Raw genomic sequence first — 19532 nt, forward strand, 5'->3', positions numbered from 1 at the left:
AAACCTCGAGCAGAACCATGGCTCAGGGTGGGCGGTCATCTGCCTCGACCGGTTGGGGGTGAGAGAAAGAGACAGAGAAAGACAGAGAGAGCGAGAGACATGGAGAATTGTAGCAGAGGGTGTCGAGTAGGAACATGGAGGCAGCAAGTGACTACAACCATAGATCCAGAGCCAGAAACACCTGCAGGAAGCGATAGGAGGAGAGAGGAGAGGGGCGAGAGAGCACAAGACTACAAGAATGGGAAGAAGTCGAGTTAGTAATATCTAAGTCAGAGGGTAATAACTTGGCCGCAGCTAGTTTAAAAAAAAGCAACTGCAGTCAATCAGACATATTTGTGTTGTGTGTTTTACCAACACATTCTCACTCCCAGGAAGCGATGCTTGGTCAGGTGCCTCTGGCGTTTGTTATTGGTGCAAAATATCGCCTTTATTTTATTATTTGTTTTTGGGTAAATTTGCCTTAAATTGAGATGGCTGATATGTGAAAGAGGAGAGATAGGGGGGAAGACAAGCAGGAAACTGTCACAGGTCGAAATCGAACCCTGTACCATCTGGGTTGAGGAATAGACCACTACATATCTTTGCCCACTCTACAAACCTAGCTCTACCTGGCCACCAAAGTCTAGCATCTAGCCCTTTGCTTTTTTATTTTCAGACGTGCTTGGTTGGGACTTTTGGCTTCACTTTTTGTTGCTTTGGGGAGATGGAAATGGATTTTTCTTAGACTGTATATTTCTAGTCTTAACGACTACTGTGCATTGGCACCTGGCATTGGCTAGGTAACAGGACAGTTAGGGTTAGGAAAAGATGGTGAGTGGGGTTAAACATGTAGCTTTCAGTGACAAGAACGGGACACAAACCTTGGTCCCGGGGTGAAAGTCCTGTGTTTGATTCATCCACCAACCCAACCAACCTCCTTAGGCGGATTTTCGGTGTTTCATTCTACTCTCTACTGTTGTCCCTCTTAACATTACATCAGATGCTGAAGGGGGATTTCTGCATTGGTGTCTGACGCTGAGAGCCTCTGACCAAGCCTCAGCATTTTACAAGTTGGTAGTGAGGTTGGTTTTACATACACGTCCACAGAGTTTGTGTTGCACTTACTTGTCTTACATGGTTAGGTTTGCATTATAGGCAGCGCTCGTCTATCTTGCTGACAGCTGACATATGCGGCATAAAGACCATGCTCAATGGGGCTCGCTGCCATGCACCCCTGGACTTGTAATAACCTTGCTAGCTTGCTGGCTAGCTGTATGTGTTTGCATTAGCATTCATAGCAGGGAGGTAGATTTCCCTCCTTCCCCACTCCCTGGTGAACCCAGTTTATCACTCTTACAGTGGCAGGTGTGGCTGTGAGAGTGAAGGAAGTGAGATATTGGCCTGCAGCGGTGGCAGCAGTGCGGTAATTAACAATGCCATTACCTCTCCCGAACAGCGTGTGTGTGTGTGTGTGTGTGTGTGTGTGTGTGTGTGTTTGCAGCTCCTATTACCATGCCGCTGTAAAAGCATTTCACCGTGCAGCATGAGACAATAAGGCGTTTTATAATTGCATTTGTCACGCGGTCAAGGGCTCCGTTCTTGATCAGAAACCTAAACAAGAGATAGATGATACACTGCTGTCTCTGATAAATTCAAAGCCATTACACAGGGTTAGATGTACGTTATGGAACTCAACCCATTTATTGCTGTAAGATCCTGACAAACTGCACTTCACAGGCCTAATGTTGCAGAGAGAAGACACAGCTCCATATCCAGACCAGAGGGGAGACAGCACCGTATGTGAAAGTTGTTTTTTTGTTCTTCCACATAGGAGTCGTGTCTCTTCCCAAAGGGCCCCTCTTCTTGAATCCTCCTCCCTAAAAACCAATTATGCCGTTTCCACACAGAAAATTGCACAATTATTTTCTAAATTAGAAGGATTATTTTTATTGTCAATCCCATTGGATAAGGGCAAATTCTGTAATCATGAGCCTTTGTTGTGCAAACTCATTTTCTGTTGACATCAGGGCTCTAAATCAGCCGCTAAATGTCGCTGCAATCTGAGAAGCATGAGCTGCCACCTGCTCTCCGACAATTATTCACTGTATCAACAATCGTTTATCTCTCTCTTGCGAGTTACTAGAAACAGCTCGGGAATGATTGATTCATGACATGAAGTGGATTGTTGTCAGTGAAGAGTATAAGATGATCTGGATAATTCTTTATTTTTTTAGCAGTGTAGGCCTTTAGTTTTGACAGGTCAGCGTAGACTTGAAAAAGGAGAGAGGGGGGGAATGACATGCAACAAAGGTCCGGCGGCTAAAGGGCCAAGGACTGGACTACTTGGACCCCCAGATCTGGATCATTCTGATACTCAAAATAATGTTGTCGTTCATGTTTTTGTTTTTTTCTTGCTAGCACGCTTAAACCCACAAAGATGCAATTCCACAAATGAGCCATTTAATATAATGCAAAATACTAATTTGCTTCACATGAAATAACTAGCGGTTCCCTGCTGTTCCATTAAGACGCTCTATTGTTCTAAATAGCAGTGTTTTCAGAGTGGCAGCCATGTTTCACTGAACATTTAAAAATATATGCGCACAGGCCCTACTCCTCATGTGATCATTCCATTCAGGAAAAAATAACTGAGCTGGAAATTAGCTAAACTGTTAACATGTCCATATTGTGCTCATTTTCAGGTTCATAACTGTATTTAGAGGTAGGACCAGAATAGGTTTATGTGGTTTAATTGTTAGAAAACACCTTATTGTTTTTGTACTGCACATTGATGCAGCTCCTTTTTTCACCCTGTGTGTTGAGCTGTCTGTTTTATCTACAAAATGAGTGTGAGTCAGAAGCAGAGTATGAGGGCGTTCCCTGACAGTACCTAGGTTAGGACTGTTAGCCAGTCAGAAGCAGAGTATGAGGGCGTGCCCTGACAGTACCTAAGGAAGGACTAGCAGAGTATGAGGGCGTCCCCTGACATTACCTAGGTAAGGACTACTAGCCAGTCAGAAGCAGAGTATGAGGCTTGACCTGATAGTACCTAGGTAAGGACTACTAGCCAGTCAGAAGTAGAGTATGAGGGCATGCCACGCTAACAGCTAGGCGAGCATTATAACGTGTGTTACAAAGTGACGCATGTTACTTTACTGTAAGTGTTAAGTGTTTTATTTACGTTGCAATATAAATTAAAACATATCTTAATTTAGAAATATTTCTTTATATTTTTCATTTGTAAATTTACACATTGTGTACACAACATGGTGTGATAATGTGCTGCAGCATACGATCAGGGACAAGGAACACCCAGCTGCTTTACTAATCTCTGCTACCATCACTGATGCCATCAGGACCATCAGTTTATTTTTTATGTTTTTCCACATAGATACAGAGGACAGGACAGAGGACACAGAGGACAAAACTTCCTTTTCACGTCTACCACCATTTCTTCTAAACATACATATTGATTTCCTGAAACTGACACAGCTCCGGACTCTGTTGACTTAGTCAAATTATAATAAAATAAGGAAGACACTGATGGGTGAAGGCAGGGGTAAATGCTAGATCAGATCTGCTAGACGTTTCGGCGTGTAAAGGTTAGGCGTGAGGAGTGGGGATTGGTTGGGGTTAGGGTAAGAATGATAGGCTAAGCCAACTAGAGGCAGATTAGTGCAACAATGAGGGGGGCCACGAGGCATGTCCTATGACGCTGCCACTTCTGGATCCGATCTGAATTCTCTTTTACACAGACCTTGGTGGTCCCTTAATACTGTAGCTGAAGTCTCTTTATATAGGCCTTAATGGTCCCATAATACTGTATCTGAAGTCTCTTTATATAGGCCTTAATGGTTCCCTAATAATGTATCTGAAGTCTCTTTATATAGACCTTAATGGTTCCCTAATACTGTATCTGAAGTCTATTTTATAAAGGCCTTAATGGTCCCCTAATACTGTATCTGAGGTCTCTTTATAAACGCCTTAATGGTCCCCTAATACTGTATCTGAAGTCTCTTTTATATACCCTTAGTGGTCCTCTATTACCGCATCTGAAGTCTCTTTTATATAGACCTTAGTGGTCCCTAATACTGTATCTGAAGTCTCTTTTACATAGGCCTTAGTGGTCCCCTAATACTGTATCTGAAGTCTCTTTTACATAGACCTTAGTGGTCCCCTAATACTGTATCTGAAGTCTCTTCGGTGGATACAGTCTACAGTAGATGGGTAGATCCGATCTAGCATGTACCGCAGGTAGGGGGCCTATTTTGCATTTCAGTTGAATCTAAACATACCTCATTTACTCATATATGACATATATAAAACAATTACATGCAACCGTTGCATTTTATTATATTATTTGATCACCACTATACATTTTATTAATTGCATCTGTGAAGCACTGTTCCCCGAAGTGTGTCTATATCTTTTACAGTGCATTATTTATTAAGGTCTTTTTTACTCTTAACCATCTGCCTCAGTGTCGGAAATTAGATTTTATTATCTTTTATAATTTAAAAGAATTTAAAATAAAAGTCCAATATTCACTCTCACTTTAGCTTTGTTTTTATTTCTGTCTCTATGTGGAAAGATTTTGAAAAAGAAAATAACAAATGGAAGAGTTTGCCCGTGTCCACTGCGAGTACATTGTGGTCAGAGTTGTGACTCATGCGTCGCTGATGTTGGCAGAGATTATTAAAAGCAGCTGGGTGTTTGCTGTCCCTGATCACATGCTGCAGAACAATCTCCCTGCTCCATCTTCCTCTTTCCCATTTCCACTCTGTTGGCATTCAGCAAATTGCAGGATTGACGCACAAATCCGGACAATCACAAGTTGTTGGGAGTATTCCTTTAAATACTGCACCGCTAAGAGGATTCTACGCTGTAAAATAGAGATCTATGCCTTTGCCCTTCACTTTGTTGTCGAGAAAGTAGAGCGTGGTAGGTGTGTGAGTGATGGATTGAGAGAAATTTGGTGGTGGGGCCGCATGCTTCTCCTTGTGTGTGTTTGTGTGTGTGTGTGTGTGCACATGTGATAGAGGAGGTGGAGGCAATGACTAATGACTGCAGTGATTGACAGGATGGGTTGGATTAGGATAGGGACGACCGTCGTTAGCCGCATCCATCCTGAGCGCCATGTTTCTATGACAGTGTCAAATGCGCTGCCAATTAGTGCCACTTATACAGACGTGCTCCCTTCAGAGGGGGAACGGAGCCCTTTACTCTGGCAACAATTTGGAGTGACTCTGTCCATGTCCATTGCATATCACACTTAGTGATTGTTGCGGGATATGCCTACAAATAGAGAGACAACTTGTGTCTGTATAAGGGGTTTTCTGTGTAAAAGTGCAGTGCCTGTTAACAACCGGCCCATTGCTCGGCCTGTGGACTCGCTGCATGCAGTTTTTCTTTCCAGAACCGGTCATCTTCAAACTCCACACTGTGCTTCCTCGGGTCCTGAGCAATTTACCTGCGATAACATAGTTACATCATCACTAGTCTGACTCCACGACGTTCCATTTTGCTCTGGTGTTGCGGGAAATTCCGGATGGATGTCTTTTTGCAGGTTTTCGTATTGTTCCCTTTCCTTTGTGTTGACATTCTAACCTCCGTTGTAACGTTAAAGAAATGCTAATAAACCAGAGCATGTTATTCTCCCAGACGGGAGGGTCTGGTAATGCGAGACTACGTGTACTACCCCAAGTTGCAGCCACTTGCGGTCAGAAACAACGGCGAAATACATTCTTGTTCATGGGAAAAAAATCCAAGAGCAGACTATACCATTGGGCAAGATAGAAATCCTTCTATGGGCCCACGGTAAAAGGGCCCCAAACAGCTACAGATTTATTATGATGTTCTAACTCACCTCTAACTGAACCCCAAAATAACTTACTGAAGCCCCCGGCAAAGCACTTAAAAAAAATATGCACTACATTTACCTGAGAGAGAGACAGTTTGCTGGTTACGTTGCAGATTTTATTCGAACAATACAACAAGGGGGACCGCTAACGTAGCCTAAATGTTGTCAGGGTTATCTTTGACCTCATATATTACCTTCTAATAGCTGTTTTCTCAGTAACATGACAATAAACCACTAAAAAAGTAGGTACAACACCGTTTATAATGAATGAATGAATTCAATTTTAATAGTAGTCTAGAGGAAGATTGACAGCTCTAGTATGTGCAATGGGGAGAACAAGTATTTGACACACTGCTGATTTTCTAGGTTTTCCTACTTGCAAAGCATGTAGAGGTCTGCAATTTTTATCATAGGTACACTTCAACTATGAGAGCCATGAGACTTCTTATTGGTTGGTAGGTGATCAAATACTTTAATTTATTCATTATTTAAAAATCATGCAATGGGATTTCCTGGATTTTTGTTTTAGATTCCGTCTCTCACATGCTTTGTAAATAGGAAAACCTGCAAAATCGGCAGTGTATCAAATACTTGTTCCCCCCACGCTAAGTGTTTGGGGCTATTCGACTGATTGTGAGAAAGCAGACATGGTATCACTTTTTAACACATATTATAGTCTGGATTGCTGAGACGTGTAAGGCTATAATTACAGATAGCACTTAGCACAGAATAAGAAAAAAGCAGCCGACTCTGCCAAACTGTCAAACGCAGCGAGAAAGGATAAGCACACCATTTGCATTTAACTGAGCTTGAATTGTGAAGATTGCTGCCTTAATACACAGTATGCCCTTTCCAATGAGTGCACTGGGTATGCTTTTCATCTACAACGGAGGACTAAACTGTTACGGGAGGGGTAAATACAGAATAAAATGCACCCTGACTGTTTGCATTAAGAGGGTAAAGATGAGATTTCACCTGTTGTGTGTCTGTGTTCGCCAGGTGGCGGGAATTAAAGGCATGTTGATTGCTAACAAGAGGCAAGACAACCAGGTCAAGACCTACGTGACCTACAACAAAGGCCGGGACTGGAGGCTGCTGCAGGCTCCTGCAGCTAACCTGGATGGAAACGAAATTCATTGCATACTTGTGAGTACTCCACATTTACTGTAGCTCATCTTTAAATAGAGGTGCAAGCAAAATGAGAATAGAGAATTCTTTTTTGGGTCGTTTTGGCTTTTTGTGGACAGGACAGTTAGATATAAAAGGGCTACTGTGTATATACTATACATCCGATATATTTGTACGCCTGCTCTACCAACTGAGCTACACAGAATGTAGAACTCAGAATGAACTGTATCACTTTGTAATAAAGGGTTTTAAAGGGAGAGATTTGTGCCTGATCGCCGCCTGGCTGTTCATACCAGACGAGTAATTCTCCGCGGCAGTCAGGTTTAGGGTTACATTTTATTTGCTTTATTTTGGAAAGGATCCGGTTGGACTGTGACCTTCCTGTATGTGGTAAAGATTGGATAACACGGGCGCCGAAATGAAAATAGCTATTTTCTATTCATGGGGCTACCATGTGCTGTGCTTCTGGCTAAGACATGCCTTGGGGGGATTATTATCAATTATGACTTACGGCTTTATTGATTGATAATGCTATACAGACCACGTTTAAGAAGGAATCGTTATTGGGTCCCTTTTTTCTTGTTTGTATTCCACTAAAATGTTCATTATTTTTTATATAGCAGGTCAAGGTGCTACATAAATACTGTGAAGGTATTAAATCGCTCAATCCACAGAGAAATGCACCCAATCCGTATTCAGAAACTGTGCCTTTAAAGAAGCCGTCAGGACTTTTGTATGGTGGTCATGTCACAACTGTGATATACTGTACAGTATATTGGTAAAAAGTGCAGTCACAGTGCCGTTACAGTCATTTCCCAGCTGCAATGACAGAGAGCACAGACGATACGACCCAAAAACGCTGACCAATCAGATCAGGCTTTTTGCGGGCTGGGGGCTTAAAGAGACAAGGGCTAAAAACAGAGGGTATCAGACAAAGAGTGAATACAGGTATTAATCAGGTAAAACAGGTAAAAATCCACTAAGGTCTATATAAAAGCATCCAAAAGGCACCATTTCATGAACCTTTTAATATAGACGTTTTTTAAATGACAAACACAAATTGTGCTTTAAAAAAAGCCGGATGAGGTGCTACACTGGCAGATCCACAAACACAGCATGTCTCGTTCCACAGCCTCTCTCCAACTCATGCTAACAGGGTGACTGTTCATCATCATGTTTGAGGCATTAGGAGGACTTCATGCCTGTCTAAGAGGTGGCTCCGGGGCCGTGTGGTGTGGCTTACAGGTTCCCTGTGATTGTGCACTCATGTGACATTTTAATTACTGCGTAGATTGCTTTGATTACCCTGTCCTGTCCCACTGCCTTGATCTCCTCACACCAGTGACACGCCGTCTGCTGCAAAGATGAAAGCAGACACGATTTTCTCTGCTCTGTGAACAAATGTAATTGTCTTCTGCTGTGTGCAGCCCAGAGAGACTTGGCTTCATACTTTAATGCCAATTCCATCTCTCTTTGTGTTAATGACAGATTAAATGCAATTAGCAAATTTGTATGAAGGCACATGTAACACTCTGTGGGAGACTAATGAATCTGGCTTGTTTGTAATGGGTTTGTTTTTGTTTTATAATTTTGTTCTGACCCTATCATTAATGAATCCCAATTTCACAGCAACAATTATGATTAATTCATATCACAGCTGTAAATAAGATTCAACATAATACAGGATATCATCACTTAGACAACGGCTTTCCACATGAATATGTTTTTGTTTTGACTTAACATTTAACTTTATTTTTCTTCTTCTTCCCGTGCAGCCTTTCTGTTCACTCCATCTCCAACTGCAAATGTCAGAGAACCCTTACTTGTCAGGAACAATCTCCACCAAGAGTTCTGCGCCGGGGATCCTAGTTGCCACGGGTAAGACAGAAGACACAGAGTACAACCATTTAAGTCTGAGAGTGTGAGCGGAGTTGGGAGGTGAGAATTTCAACTCACGGAGCTGTTAGTTCCTTCCGCTCCCACGCGCAAAAGCCGCTCTGCTCAATATCGCTCACCTTGGCTCCAACAAAAAAGAAAAAACAAACCAGCGTTGTATTTCTCAGATGCACGGCACCCACCCTCCCTTCATGCCCAGGGCTGTGCTGGCAAAAAAATCCGCCGGATAACAGGCACCAGCAGCATGAAAAGGAAGGGCGGGGGGTGGTCGTTCATCTGCATGTACTGTGCTGCAGGAACACAGACACGGGCTTGGGCATGATTCAAAGCGAAATTGTAGTGGAGGAAGATAAGGCGACGCTCCACAAATGTTCAAAAATCCGCTGCGCGCTCCATCCAAAATCCTGTCTCTCGCGCTCCTCCTAATATGCTCTGCTTGACCTAAACTTATTTCTACAATATCTTGTTTGCGATTTGCATTTGAAATTGTCATACTGTGATCCTCGCAGTCAGCGACTAGACAGTTGTGACCCCTCCATGCCCTCTCACTCACTCAGCTTCTGTCGCAATGATTATTTAAGCTATACTGGGCACAGCGCTGGCCACATTGCACTGCTGGATCCCCACTTCTTTCTACAGGCAAATATGGCGTGTATCACAAATCCACCTGTTTCAATCAGCTCAACCCAGCTAATAATGCATTTGTGAGAAAAGATGTGTTGTGTTGTGTTTGCCTTCAAGTGTAAGCTTTTGAAAGAGTTCAAGCAATGAAAAAGAGATGAGAATATACTGTAGCTGTGATAACACCAGGGGTGGTGTCAGCAGAAAAAGTCAGCATTTGCCTGTGTGTGTGTGTGTGTGTGTGTGTGTGTGTGTGTTGATGCGTGTGTTTGTCTTTGGATCTGTCTGTTTTGTCTTTGGTGTGTGAGAATGCTGAACAAACATACATCACCACTGCTATGCTTGCACAGTGTGTCTTTGTGGGTCTGTGTGTTGCTGGCCAAGCCTTTGCTTTGCTTTGGCACCGCGATTCACTTTGCCCGCTGCGCCTTTTAAGACGTCAGCTGGTGCAGAGATCATCTCACCCACACGACAAACACCATCCAGATCAAACACATGCCTATTTACTGAGCCGTGGCCAAGATAGTGGAGCAGATCAACGGAAGGAGTCAGTTCAACTCGGTGCACACTCACAGTAAAAAAGCTTTGGAAACTGGCAGAGCGAAGGAGGCGCCCGCTCTCCTGCACATATCACACTATGAATCCGGAATGATGCAGGTCTCCATATCCATTAACCTAGAGTTTTCTCTGTGTTATTCCAATGAAGAGAAGACGGCAAACTGGTTTGGGGAATCAAGCCAGAGGAATTGATTAACCACAGACGCGGTGTGGTTGGCAGCGGGTATTTAAAACACATGGTCCTTCTGTGTGATCTGCAGTTTTGTTATCTGTTCTTTTTTCTTTTTTTCATTTCCACTGCAGGAAACATCGGAGCAGAGCTGTCTTACAACAACGTTGGCATGTATATATCGTCTGATGCTGGCAATAGCTGGAGACAGGTGACCCTTGCATGAGATCTACGCAATTGACAGACTTGTGCAACAGTGTGACACATTGACATAACAGCTACGGGCTTTCAGCTGTATTTTGTATCAGGGTGTCCTGTCATAAAACCCAAATGACACTTTGCTTAGCGCCAGCCAGATACACCGCTACAACAAGCTTTCCACTCCAGCGAGGTCACATGAGTAGTTTACAAAAGACCCTTTCTTTTGACAGTTTGACATGCCACACTGTGTAGGGTGGTCCTATTTTGGTTTCCAAAAAAGACGACACCTCGGCCAGCCCCGAGACACAAACAGGCTTCTCAGAGGTTTTTCGGTGTCCATTTGAGATCTCCAACATCTTTATCATTAGACACTGAAACAAATGTACTAGCTTAACACATAATTGAATATAATATAAATAACGCAGCCTCTTGGGAATTACGTCACACAACAAAGTACTGTAGTAATGTATGCAAAGCGGTAGTCAAATTAAGTACACGCTTAATGCTAATAGTCCCATGAAAAACAGAGACACAGGACATTTCCATGAAGTCAAAATGTCTGCGTTGAAAAAAGGCTAACTCAACTCAAAGTTGGCTGCCCTTTTTGTAAATAATTGGCGCTTGATTTCTTAGTTAATACAAGAATTAAAAAGATGTAAACATGCTGGAGTTAGCAAGAATGCTAATTTACATCTGAAGCCCTGTATCTGGTATGTCACTACATAACTCTTTACATATACACGAGATAAATGAAATCCATTTAAGTTAATTATAAAGTACCCTAACTAGCTTTAGCATTAGCTGTTTGTTTTTTTAAGATGCTATCATCATCTCAATAAGTTCTGTCTCTCATTGAAGCAAATCGTTAGTTGGTAATTTCACAGTTTCTTGTACATTATTAATGTAATATTTTGCCTGTTACATCAATATATCAACAGTTCATTTTTGCATATGTCTGTTCAGATTTTCGAAGAGGAGCACAATGTGTGGTTTCTGGACAAAGGAGGAGCCCTCATTGCTGTCAAACAGCCATCTGTGCCAACCAGACACTTGTGGTACGTCCATTAAGAGAACCTTTTTGGACACTCGTCCTTTTTACATTTGCTTCCCTAGTTTCCTGCCGCAATTTTAAGGTTAATTCAACCCTTATGGTCCAAATAAATGAGCAGTTGGATTATATATGTGACACTTGATCCATTTAGCAATTCACTTTGAAAAGCCATAGGCAGTCTAATTTGAGAGATTTTTTTTTTCAAGCCACTTATCATTAACAGCCAGCCGCCTGAGCCCCCCCTTTTAGTGTTTTCATTAACACATTGCCTTCCTCTTGCCAAATCGGTTGCCTACGTTTTGCCTCAGTGCAGGCTAATCCAAGTGAGACCAGATCTGTTCTCCAGTCGTTTTTGCCACAATTCTGAAATTAGTTTTAGAGCCATTGAAGTGTAGCCTGCTGGGTTTTTCCTCCCAACCAATTTAAGTGTGATGGTAGAGGAAGAAAAATAAATAAATAAAAAAAGACAGATAGAAAGAAGTCTTTGAAGCTCCACAGCCACCGCAGAGCAGCTATGGAACAGTGTTGCTTTATCAGTTGCTCAGTTAAACACTTCCCCTGACTGATTCTCATAATAGGTGAATAGCTTTTTCTGCTGTCAGTACTTTTAGCGGAATAAAAGGCAACATTGGAGGTGTGTGTATGTGTGTGGGTGCGAGTGTGTGTGTGTGTGTGTGTGTGTGTGTGTGGGGGGGGTTCTTTCTCTCAAGCACAGGCCTCAGCAGTGTTTCAACCCATGTCACAGTCAGGTACTCCTAGTTGTTCTCACTTCAGCACCGATGTTGATCCGCTGTCAGAATCAATAGAGCCCGGGCCCCCGATGATGAAAGCTGTCCAATTGTTGTTTTTTCCTGTCTCCTTCTTCCTCCGCACTTTTGTAGTTCAACATGAAACAGTTCTATTCTGGTCTGTTTTTTTTTTGCAGACTTTACCCAAGACCCATGACATCGCTCTTTTTCCTTATTTTAGCATGTGGTCTGAAAACAGTTGTGTATCTTTGCATTGACAACTAGACAGTGTGTCCTTTAAATATCCCTTTACGCTCCTTGATATGTACTTGATACCTGATATTTACCCAAACCTACAGTAGCTAATTGCATCGAGACTCAGAGACTCATCTTGTGAGACAAGCCAGTCATTGTGATCCCCACCTAAATCCCCCCATGAGCAGGCTCTAATAGAGAGCGTCTGTTTCCGTGCCGTGGTTGTTGCTGGGTTTGTGATGGCAATGCATTCTGACACACACACACACACAGGGTCAGCTTTGACGAGGGGAGGCAGTGGACCCAACACAGCTTCTCCTTGGTGCCTCTGTTCGTCGATGGAGTCTTGGTGGAGGCTGGGGCCGAGAACCAGATCATGACGTAAGTCCCCAAACATTTGTCTTAACATTTGGTTATTGTGGGCTGAGTGAAAGGGATTGGTGTTTTCTCTATTGTGTTCAGCTCTCAAAAAGGCTAGAAGGATGGAGGACCTTTAAAGCCCATGTTGCAGCTTTAACATTGCAACAAATTTGTGCAATTTACTTGTTGGTTATACATATTTGAACTGTCATCCATTGTATTTGATGGTGTTGGATATCGCAAAACAGAATATAATACGAAAAGTAGGCAATATTTTACAGTGTATTTGCAATGATTCTTTGCCCACAATGCATTGGATGACATCACGTTGGGGAGAGAACAGAGCAGGCGCCTTGTTTTTGCCACTGGTCTGGCCTAATATGGCTTTCGGTCTTTTAATATTAAAAGTCTATGGTCTTGACCGAGTCCAGGTGACTTTATTGTGTTTATAATAACATTGGAGGGAAAGTGAAACCCAGTTAGTACACCTTTTGTACTATAATTGTATTTATTGAAATAGTAAGCTTAGCTCCTACAAGGTTGGTGGGTTTTATGTTACGTTACACACAAAGCTAACTGGCTATAACCATCGGATATAGCTAACGTTCCGTAGCAAGCCAGCAACTTTGGCATAGTTTCGGCGAGCTAACCACGACAGCATTGTTGCCCAAAATCAACCTGCAATGATGTTTGAAATAGAGACAGGCGTTTCGTTTATTTTCCCTTGGAGTCTTGTTCGCGAGTGAGGCGACCATAGAGCGTGAGATTAGTCGCAGAATCGGAGCAGCCGGTGCGGTATTACATTCCATTTATCGCACCGTTGTGACAAAAAGAGAGCTGAGCCAGAAGGCAAAGCTCTCGATCTACCGGGCAATTTTCGTTCCTACGCTCACCTATGGTCATGCTCAGTCTAAAAGGAATGGTAAAGTAAAGTTAAACAATTAAAGTACTGGTGCGTGGTGGCATGCAACGATCCTGTCTGAAATGTCACAGAAGGATTTAGGCTGCGTCAGATCTGCTGATTGCGGGGCGAGCTCCTCGAGTGGCGAATCACTCCCCTACAGCACACGCTCCCCACCGCAACTTCGCCACCACACGCACAATCACCTGCCTAACACAGCGACATGTATTTACCGGAGTACTTATCTGAACTACATGGTCACTCTCACTAGATTGAAAGAAAACAACGTTCACTTGGCGCTATTCACTGACAGTAAAAAGTAAAGTCATTGTATGCACTGCTGCGTTGCTAAATGAAGCAGACTTCCCCAAATCTTTGCAATTCCTCATTTGCCCTCTCACAACTGGCAGGTTTGTAATTATACGGCTGCTGGCCTTTCCACATTTTCCACATCCCAGTCAGTTGCTGTAGTTCTAGTGCTAGGCTCAGACTTCGCTCCCCAATGTGACAAAATGATCAAAAACTAAAATGTAACACTGTTTGGAGACATGTTTAAAAATGATATACACATATTGAGTGATTTTTGTTCGCAATAAACAACAATGGTGGTTAAAATGCAAAATGGGCTTTAACGAAAGCTCATGTTATTTAGTCCTTATTAAAGTGCTCATATTATGCTTTTTGGCATTTTCAATTTCCTTTATTGTGTTATATATTTTTTTTGTGCATGTTGTAGGTTTACTAAGTCCCCCCCCCAAAGGGACTTACCATGTCTAACAGAAAACACACATCACCAACTGCTCCAAACAGCTCTATTGTAGTCCAGCCTTTACTTCAGACACAAACTTGCATTACTTTGTAATACACGTTATAATGATCGGCTAGCTGTTAGTGTGGCACACCCTCATACTCTGCTTCTGACTGGCTAGTAGTCCTTACCTAGGTACTGTCAGGGTACGTCCTCATACTCTGCTTCTGACTGGCTAGTAGTCCTTACCAAGCTACTGTCAGGACACGCCCTCATACTCTGCTTCTGATTGGCTATTAGTCCTTACCTAGCTACTGAGCATGTGTGACTCACAACAAAGATGGAACAGAAGTGAGATGTCTCACTCTGCAGCTTAAACAGAGAGCTCAACACACAGGGCGAAAAGAGGAGCTGCTGAAATGTACAGTTTTTTAACCTCTAAATACAGTCCCTAAAAGCATGGGGGGGTAGAGTGCCCCCTCTTCCCCCTGAAGTGTTTTGAGTGTCTATGATAAAGCGCTATATAAATGTAGGAAATTATTATGTGTTACACCCAATTGGGTGATGCACTGCAGCCTTACAATGCCAGAAGCTCACCACCCGTAACCTTGGTAGAGAGGGGAACATGTTTTCTTTAGTGGACCTGGACCCGGGTACTCTGGAGAAAACCCACGCAGACACTGGAAGAACATGCAGACTCCACACAGAAAGTCCTTAGATGACCAGTGCTAACAAATGGGCCATTATGCTGCCTGAGACACGACTATAAAAGTTAGTCGTAGTTAAAAAAACGTATCTGTTATTCCTTGAGTTTTAAAATTCCGTTCACATGAGGATTGTTTGGGTGTGCTTTGATCAGATTGGACTGACAGGGATCAAATCACGCCTCAACTGTCCTTACATTTAGATTCAGAAATTGCTGCATTGATTTCAAGTAATTTGATCATTTTCCTCTGCAGATTTTTTGGACACTTCAGCCATCGTTCTGAATGGCAGCTCATCAAGATAGATTACAAGTCCATCTTTAGCAGGAAATGCACTGATGAAGACTATGAAACCTGGCACCTGCACAACCAGGTAAGAAATATGAAAAAATCTTATCATATATGAATTTGATCCGCTGACCATATTAAAGTTCATGCCATAAAAAAAAAAATAGCATCCATAGTAGTCAAGGTTTTGTTGTGCTAACAGGGTGAGCCCTGCGTGATGGGACAAAAACAGATGTACATGAAGCGCAGGACTGGCAACTACTGCATGCTGGGAAAGGACTACTCCAGAATCCTCTCAGCTGAGTCCTGTATTTGCCGAGCTCATGACTTTGAATGGTAAGATGATGTGTGCCTTTGTACAAAAGCTCCTTTGTTCGTAATCGTCGAGAGGGATTATGTTTCCCTCCATTGTCTGCTAAAGGAGAGCATCATTAACAACGTTGTGTGCGTTCTCCAACACTGCCACACATGTAGAAGCACACAATGTTCATTCATCTTTGTTGGCTTTTTCACGTTGTTAGTACTTTAATTATTTCTATTGGGAAGCTGCCAAATGTCAGCCTATTCTCACTCCCAACTCGTCAAATATGGCAGCTTAGTCAGTGGCCCTGAGCGCCTGATACTGGCATGGGTGTACATTTCATCTAACAGATGGGGGCGACATTAAATATAACATTTCTTAAGAGCAACTTTTGAAGGGGGACAGAAATGATACAGCCAGATTAGTTCTTATTGGAGGATACGTGTAGATGTGGAACCCCAGTAAATGATTCAAAGCTCTTTTAGTCACTTTTAACAACAGATGATGTGATTATTTATTCTAATTCTGCTGAACTAAGAACACAGTCCCTTAGCAAAATAGATAATTAAGTAACTAAATTAGTAAAGTTTAACAACTTAATGTTTCACTCTGGCCACATAAGTGATAACTTTGTTAGGCTCATTTGCTGTAACTAGTAAAAGCATGTTGGGTGGAAGTAGCACGGTAACGTTGGCTAATTAACTATCCATCAAGCTACCAAACAAGCTAAGTCACTTTCTAAACTGCTAACACAGTGGATTTTTTTTTTTGTCATGACAAATTAATAAATGCTTAGCGTCATCTGTATTAGAGATAAGAATAACCTCATCCAATTACACCGAATAACAGCCAACCTACTTTGTGACGCAAATGTCTCCCAGTGGACTTCTGTGTGTAGGTACCGTTAAAGGTCCCATGACATGGTGCTCTTTGCTTTTATATAGACCTTAGCTGTCCCCTAATATTGTATGTGAAGTCTCTTTTACATAGACCTTAGTAGTCCCCTAATACCATATCTAAAGTCTCCTTTGTATAGGTCTTTGTGGTCCCCTAATATTGTATTGGTAGTCTCTTTCATATAGGCCTTACTGGTCTTGGTGGCCTTAACGTACTGTCACTTTGCTCGTTTGAAAGCTATGATGTCTCTCTTTGATGGATGGACCAAATTCTCTGGGCGGGGAAAGCAGAGAAAGGGGAAATCTGAGCTTTCATTTTCTCAAAGACAGAGCAGGATACCCAGGGCTCAGTTTACACCTATCACCATTTCTAGCCACTGGGGGACTATAGGCAGGACGGGTTAACGCAAATTAATGTAAAAAAGAAGTGAATTTTTATGCCATGGGACCTTTTACATAAAGGAAGGGAAATGTGTCTAAACATAAAACACATTTTGTTGGCCCTTGTTGTTATTGTTTTACTAATTACATAATTATTTGAACTATGTAATATTTACATTACACAGCATGGTTTTAATAATATTTTTAGGAGGGAACAGCCCTCAGATGGGGTGGGTCCTGACCCCCCGTGATTCCAAACTATGAATACCAGCACCCTTCAGCGTCTGTATGGGAGGCACCGGGCTCTCAGTGCAATTGGTTGACCGCAGGCGCAAGACGAAGATGACGTAGTATGAAGAGCGGCAATGGTAGGGAGTAGCATTAAAAGACTGACACACCGCGTAAGGAGGTAGGTTTTGGTGGTGGTTGGGTCAGGAGACATGTGTGACTTTAGACTACTTTCACACATGGGCGTCTATTTTCATAATTTCCCCCTTTCCGGTTTCAAAAATAACATCTTGCACAGTTTTCAGAAAAGTGTTCGGCGTCAATGCCATCAAGACTATGCCAATCCTGTAGGTGGCAGTGTAACAAGAAACTGAAGTCCAGGGTAACAGGGCCTTAGTTACATTACAAACCTACCTCTTTTAACACCACCCATGATCTTTTCATGACAAGTGGTTTTACGTAATTTGGTTTAAATCCGCCACGTGTTTCCTATTGTTTAAAACAGCAACCATATATGCACGGGCACCCAGTGGGCTGAAATTGAAAGTGTCAGTGAAAGTATCAGTATGTGAAGAACATAGCTTTGTTTGAATTCACATCCGGACTGTCCTGCATAATGAAAAGTAAGCATTAAAAAAGGAACACCAAGAAGGGTTCCCAGAGCATTAAATAGATGATTACAATGTGTCACCGCCTTGGACAAGCTGGGAGCGGGAACGTGTTGCAAATGTGAATGTTTGTGTCAGTACCAATCAAAGGGTAATGTAGTTAAATCAAACTAACCGCACACTACATGGATCCTCAGCTAAAATCTTTAAGATCTGGAAGCCTCTTTTAACCACATAGAAACATTACATCCACAGGGAACTCCACAGTAATTCTATTTTTTTTATTATTTTTTTTTTCAATCACGACTTACTTGACTGGACTGTGGTACTAATGAAATCATCCTTGTTAAAAAAGAAACGATGAAGACCATGTTATGTTTGTTATATGCATCTGTTTTCTACAATGATATGCAGTGCAGTGAATACATGTGAGTGGATGTATGTGTATATACAGTATGTAGCCATGCACATACTTAGACTGTTCTTACTTTTATACATGCCTTATTGTCCACTATTGTCATTTTTTGTCCTATACACAAATCACAATTGCACTGAGAATTGTTGTTCTTGAAAGAAATGCCATTAAACAGTTTTGAGGATTAAAAAAATCAAACTAACCTAAGGCCGTAGCTCTAACCCGATAAAAGCTGTTCTATTTAAAAGTTAAAAACAACTTTGACTTTTTTAAATGACAGCAGTCATTTCTTATTTTCAATTGTATCAAGTGCATCCACCTCTTCCACTTCTATGCTCTCTAGGTCGATCTAATATTCTAGATTCTTCAGCTACAAACAACTCACTCACAGTACTTCCACCCTTTAACTTTATAAGCTGAATTTGGTGCAAATATAATTGATAGATTAGAAAAGACAATTCTTTTCCTAATGGTATTTATTGCTTACCCCCGTGAGCGTATACAGAGCTATTTTGATGGATTGACTTGATGAATGTATCCTCTTGCAGAAGTAATGCAGATATGCTATGTCTTCAGGAGAGCAATGAACTGGTTTGCATCACAGCAACACAGTTGCAACAGTAATTTTAGAGTTTGAGGTCACTTTAGTTGAAAAAATATGTAAACCGTAACAGTGCATAAACCGAAGAATGCAGCCCGAGGCCAATGTTCAGCCTTTGAGTGGAATCCATTGCACATGCTACTCGTGTGTCTCATTAATTTACTCTGTTTGCTGTGTCGTTTCCAATAATCTGATTGTTTCGCACAATTTGCTCATAATGTCTGTCACTGTCGTGTCTATCTGTGATCTCGCTATGCTCGTAATTCTGTGGAGATGATGTGGATGGGTGCAAATACTTTTGATATTTATGGAAGTGCTAAACACTTGTATTTTTGTTATCTCGTCATGACAGGAAACAGGAAAAAGAACATCAGCATACAGCACTTTATGTTTGTAGAGTGTCAAATGCAACTATATAAAGTACACTGTACTCTATACATACTATACTGTACATCTAAAGTTTGTTTGACTTTCTTTGCCTACCTATCTGGCAGTGAATAATTTGAAGCACGCCTAAATTAAAAAATGAGGATTTTAAAAACCATATATGGAGGAATACGAATACGCACGTAATTTGAGATGTGAAGAGTTTTGCTGCCACATGATGAACAGCATAGCCTACTTATGCAAAGCTTATTAGCTAACCATAAAGACT

General features: G+C 41.9%; 1 protein-coding gene across 1 annotated transcript in view; it reads left to right on the forward strand.

Annotated features, from left to right (window-relative positions):
* The window catches only part of sorcs3 (sortilin related VPS10 domain containing receptor 3), a 162345-nt gene that overhangs the window by 101193 nt on the left and 41620 nt on the right, over window positions 1-19532 (forward strand). The window contains exons 9-15 of the mRNA XM_034893776.1: window positions 6839-6985; window positions 8743-8845; window positions 10346-10422; window positions 11376-11467; window positions 12720-12827; window positions 15415-15532; window positions 15650-15783. Coding sequence (XP_034749667.1) covers window positions 6839-6985; window positions 8743-8845; window positions 10346-10422; window positions 11376-11467; window positions 12720-12827; window positions 15415-15532; window positions 15650-15783 — 779 coding nt within the window. The remainder of the gene's footprint in view (window positions 1-6838; window positions 6986-8742; window positions 8846-10345; window positions 10423-11375; window positions 11468-12719; window positions 12828-15414; window positions 15533-15649; window positions 15784-19532) is intronic.

Source organism: Etheostoma cragini, chromosome 2, assembly GCF_013103735.1.
Source record: "Etheostoma cragini isolate CJK2018 chromosome 2, CSU_Ecrag_1.0, whole genome shotgun sequence".
Lineage (NCBI taxonomy): Eukaryota > Metazoa > Chordata > Actinopteri > Perciformes > Percidae > Etheostoma > Etheostoma cragini.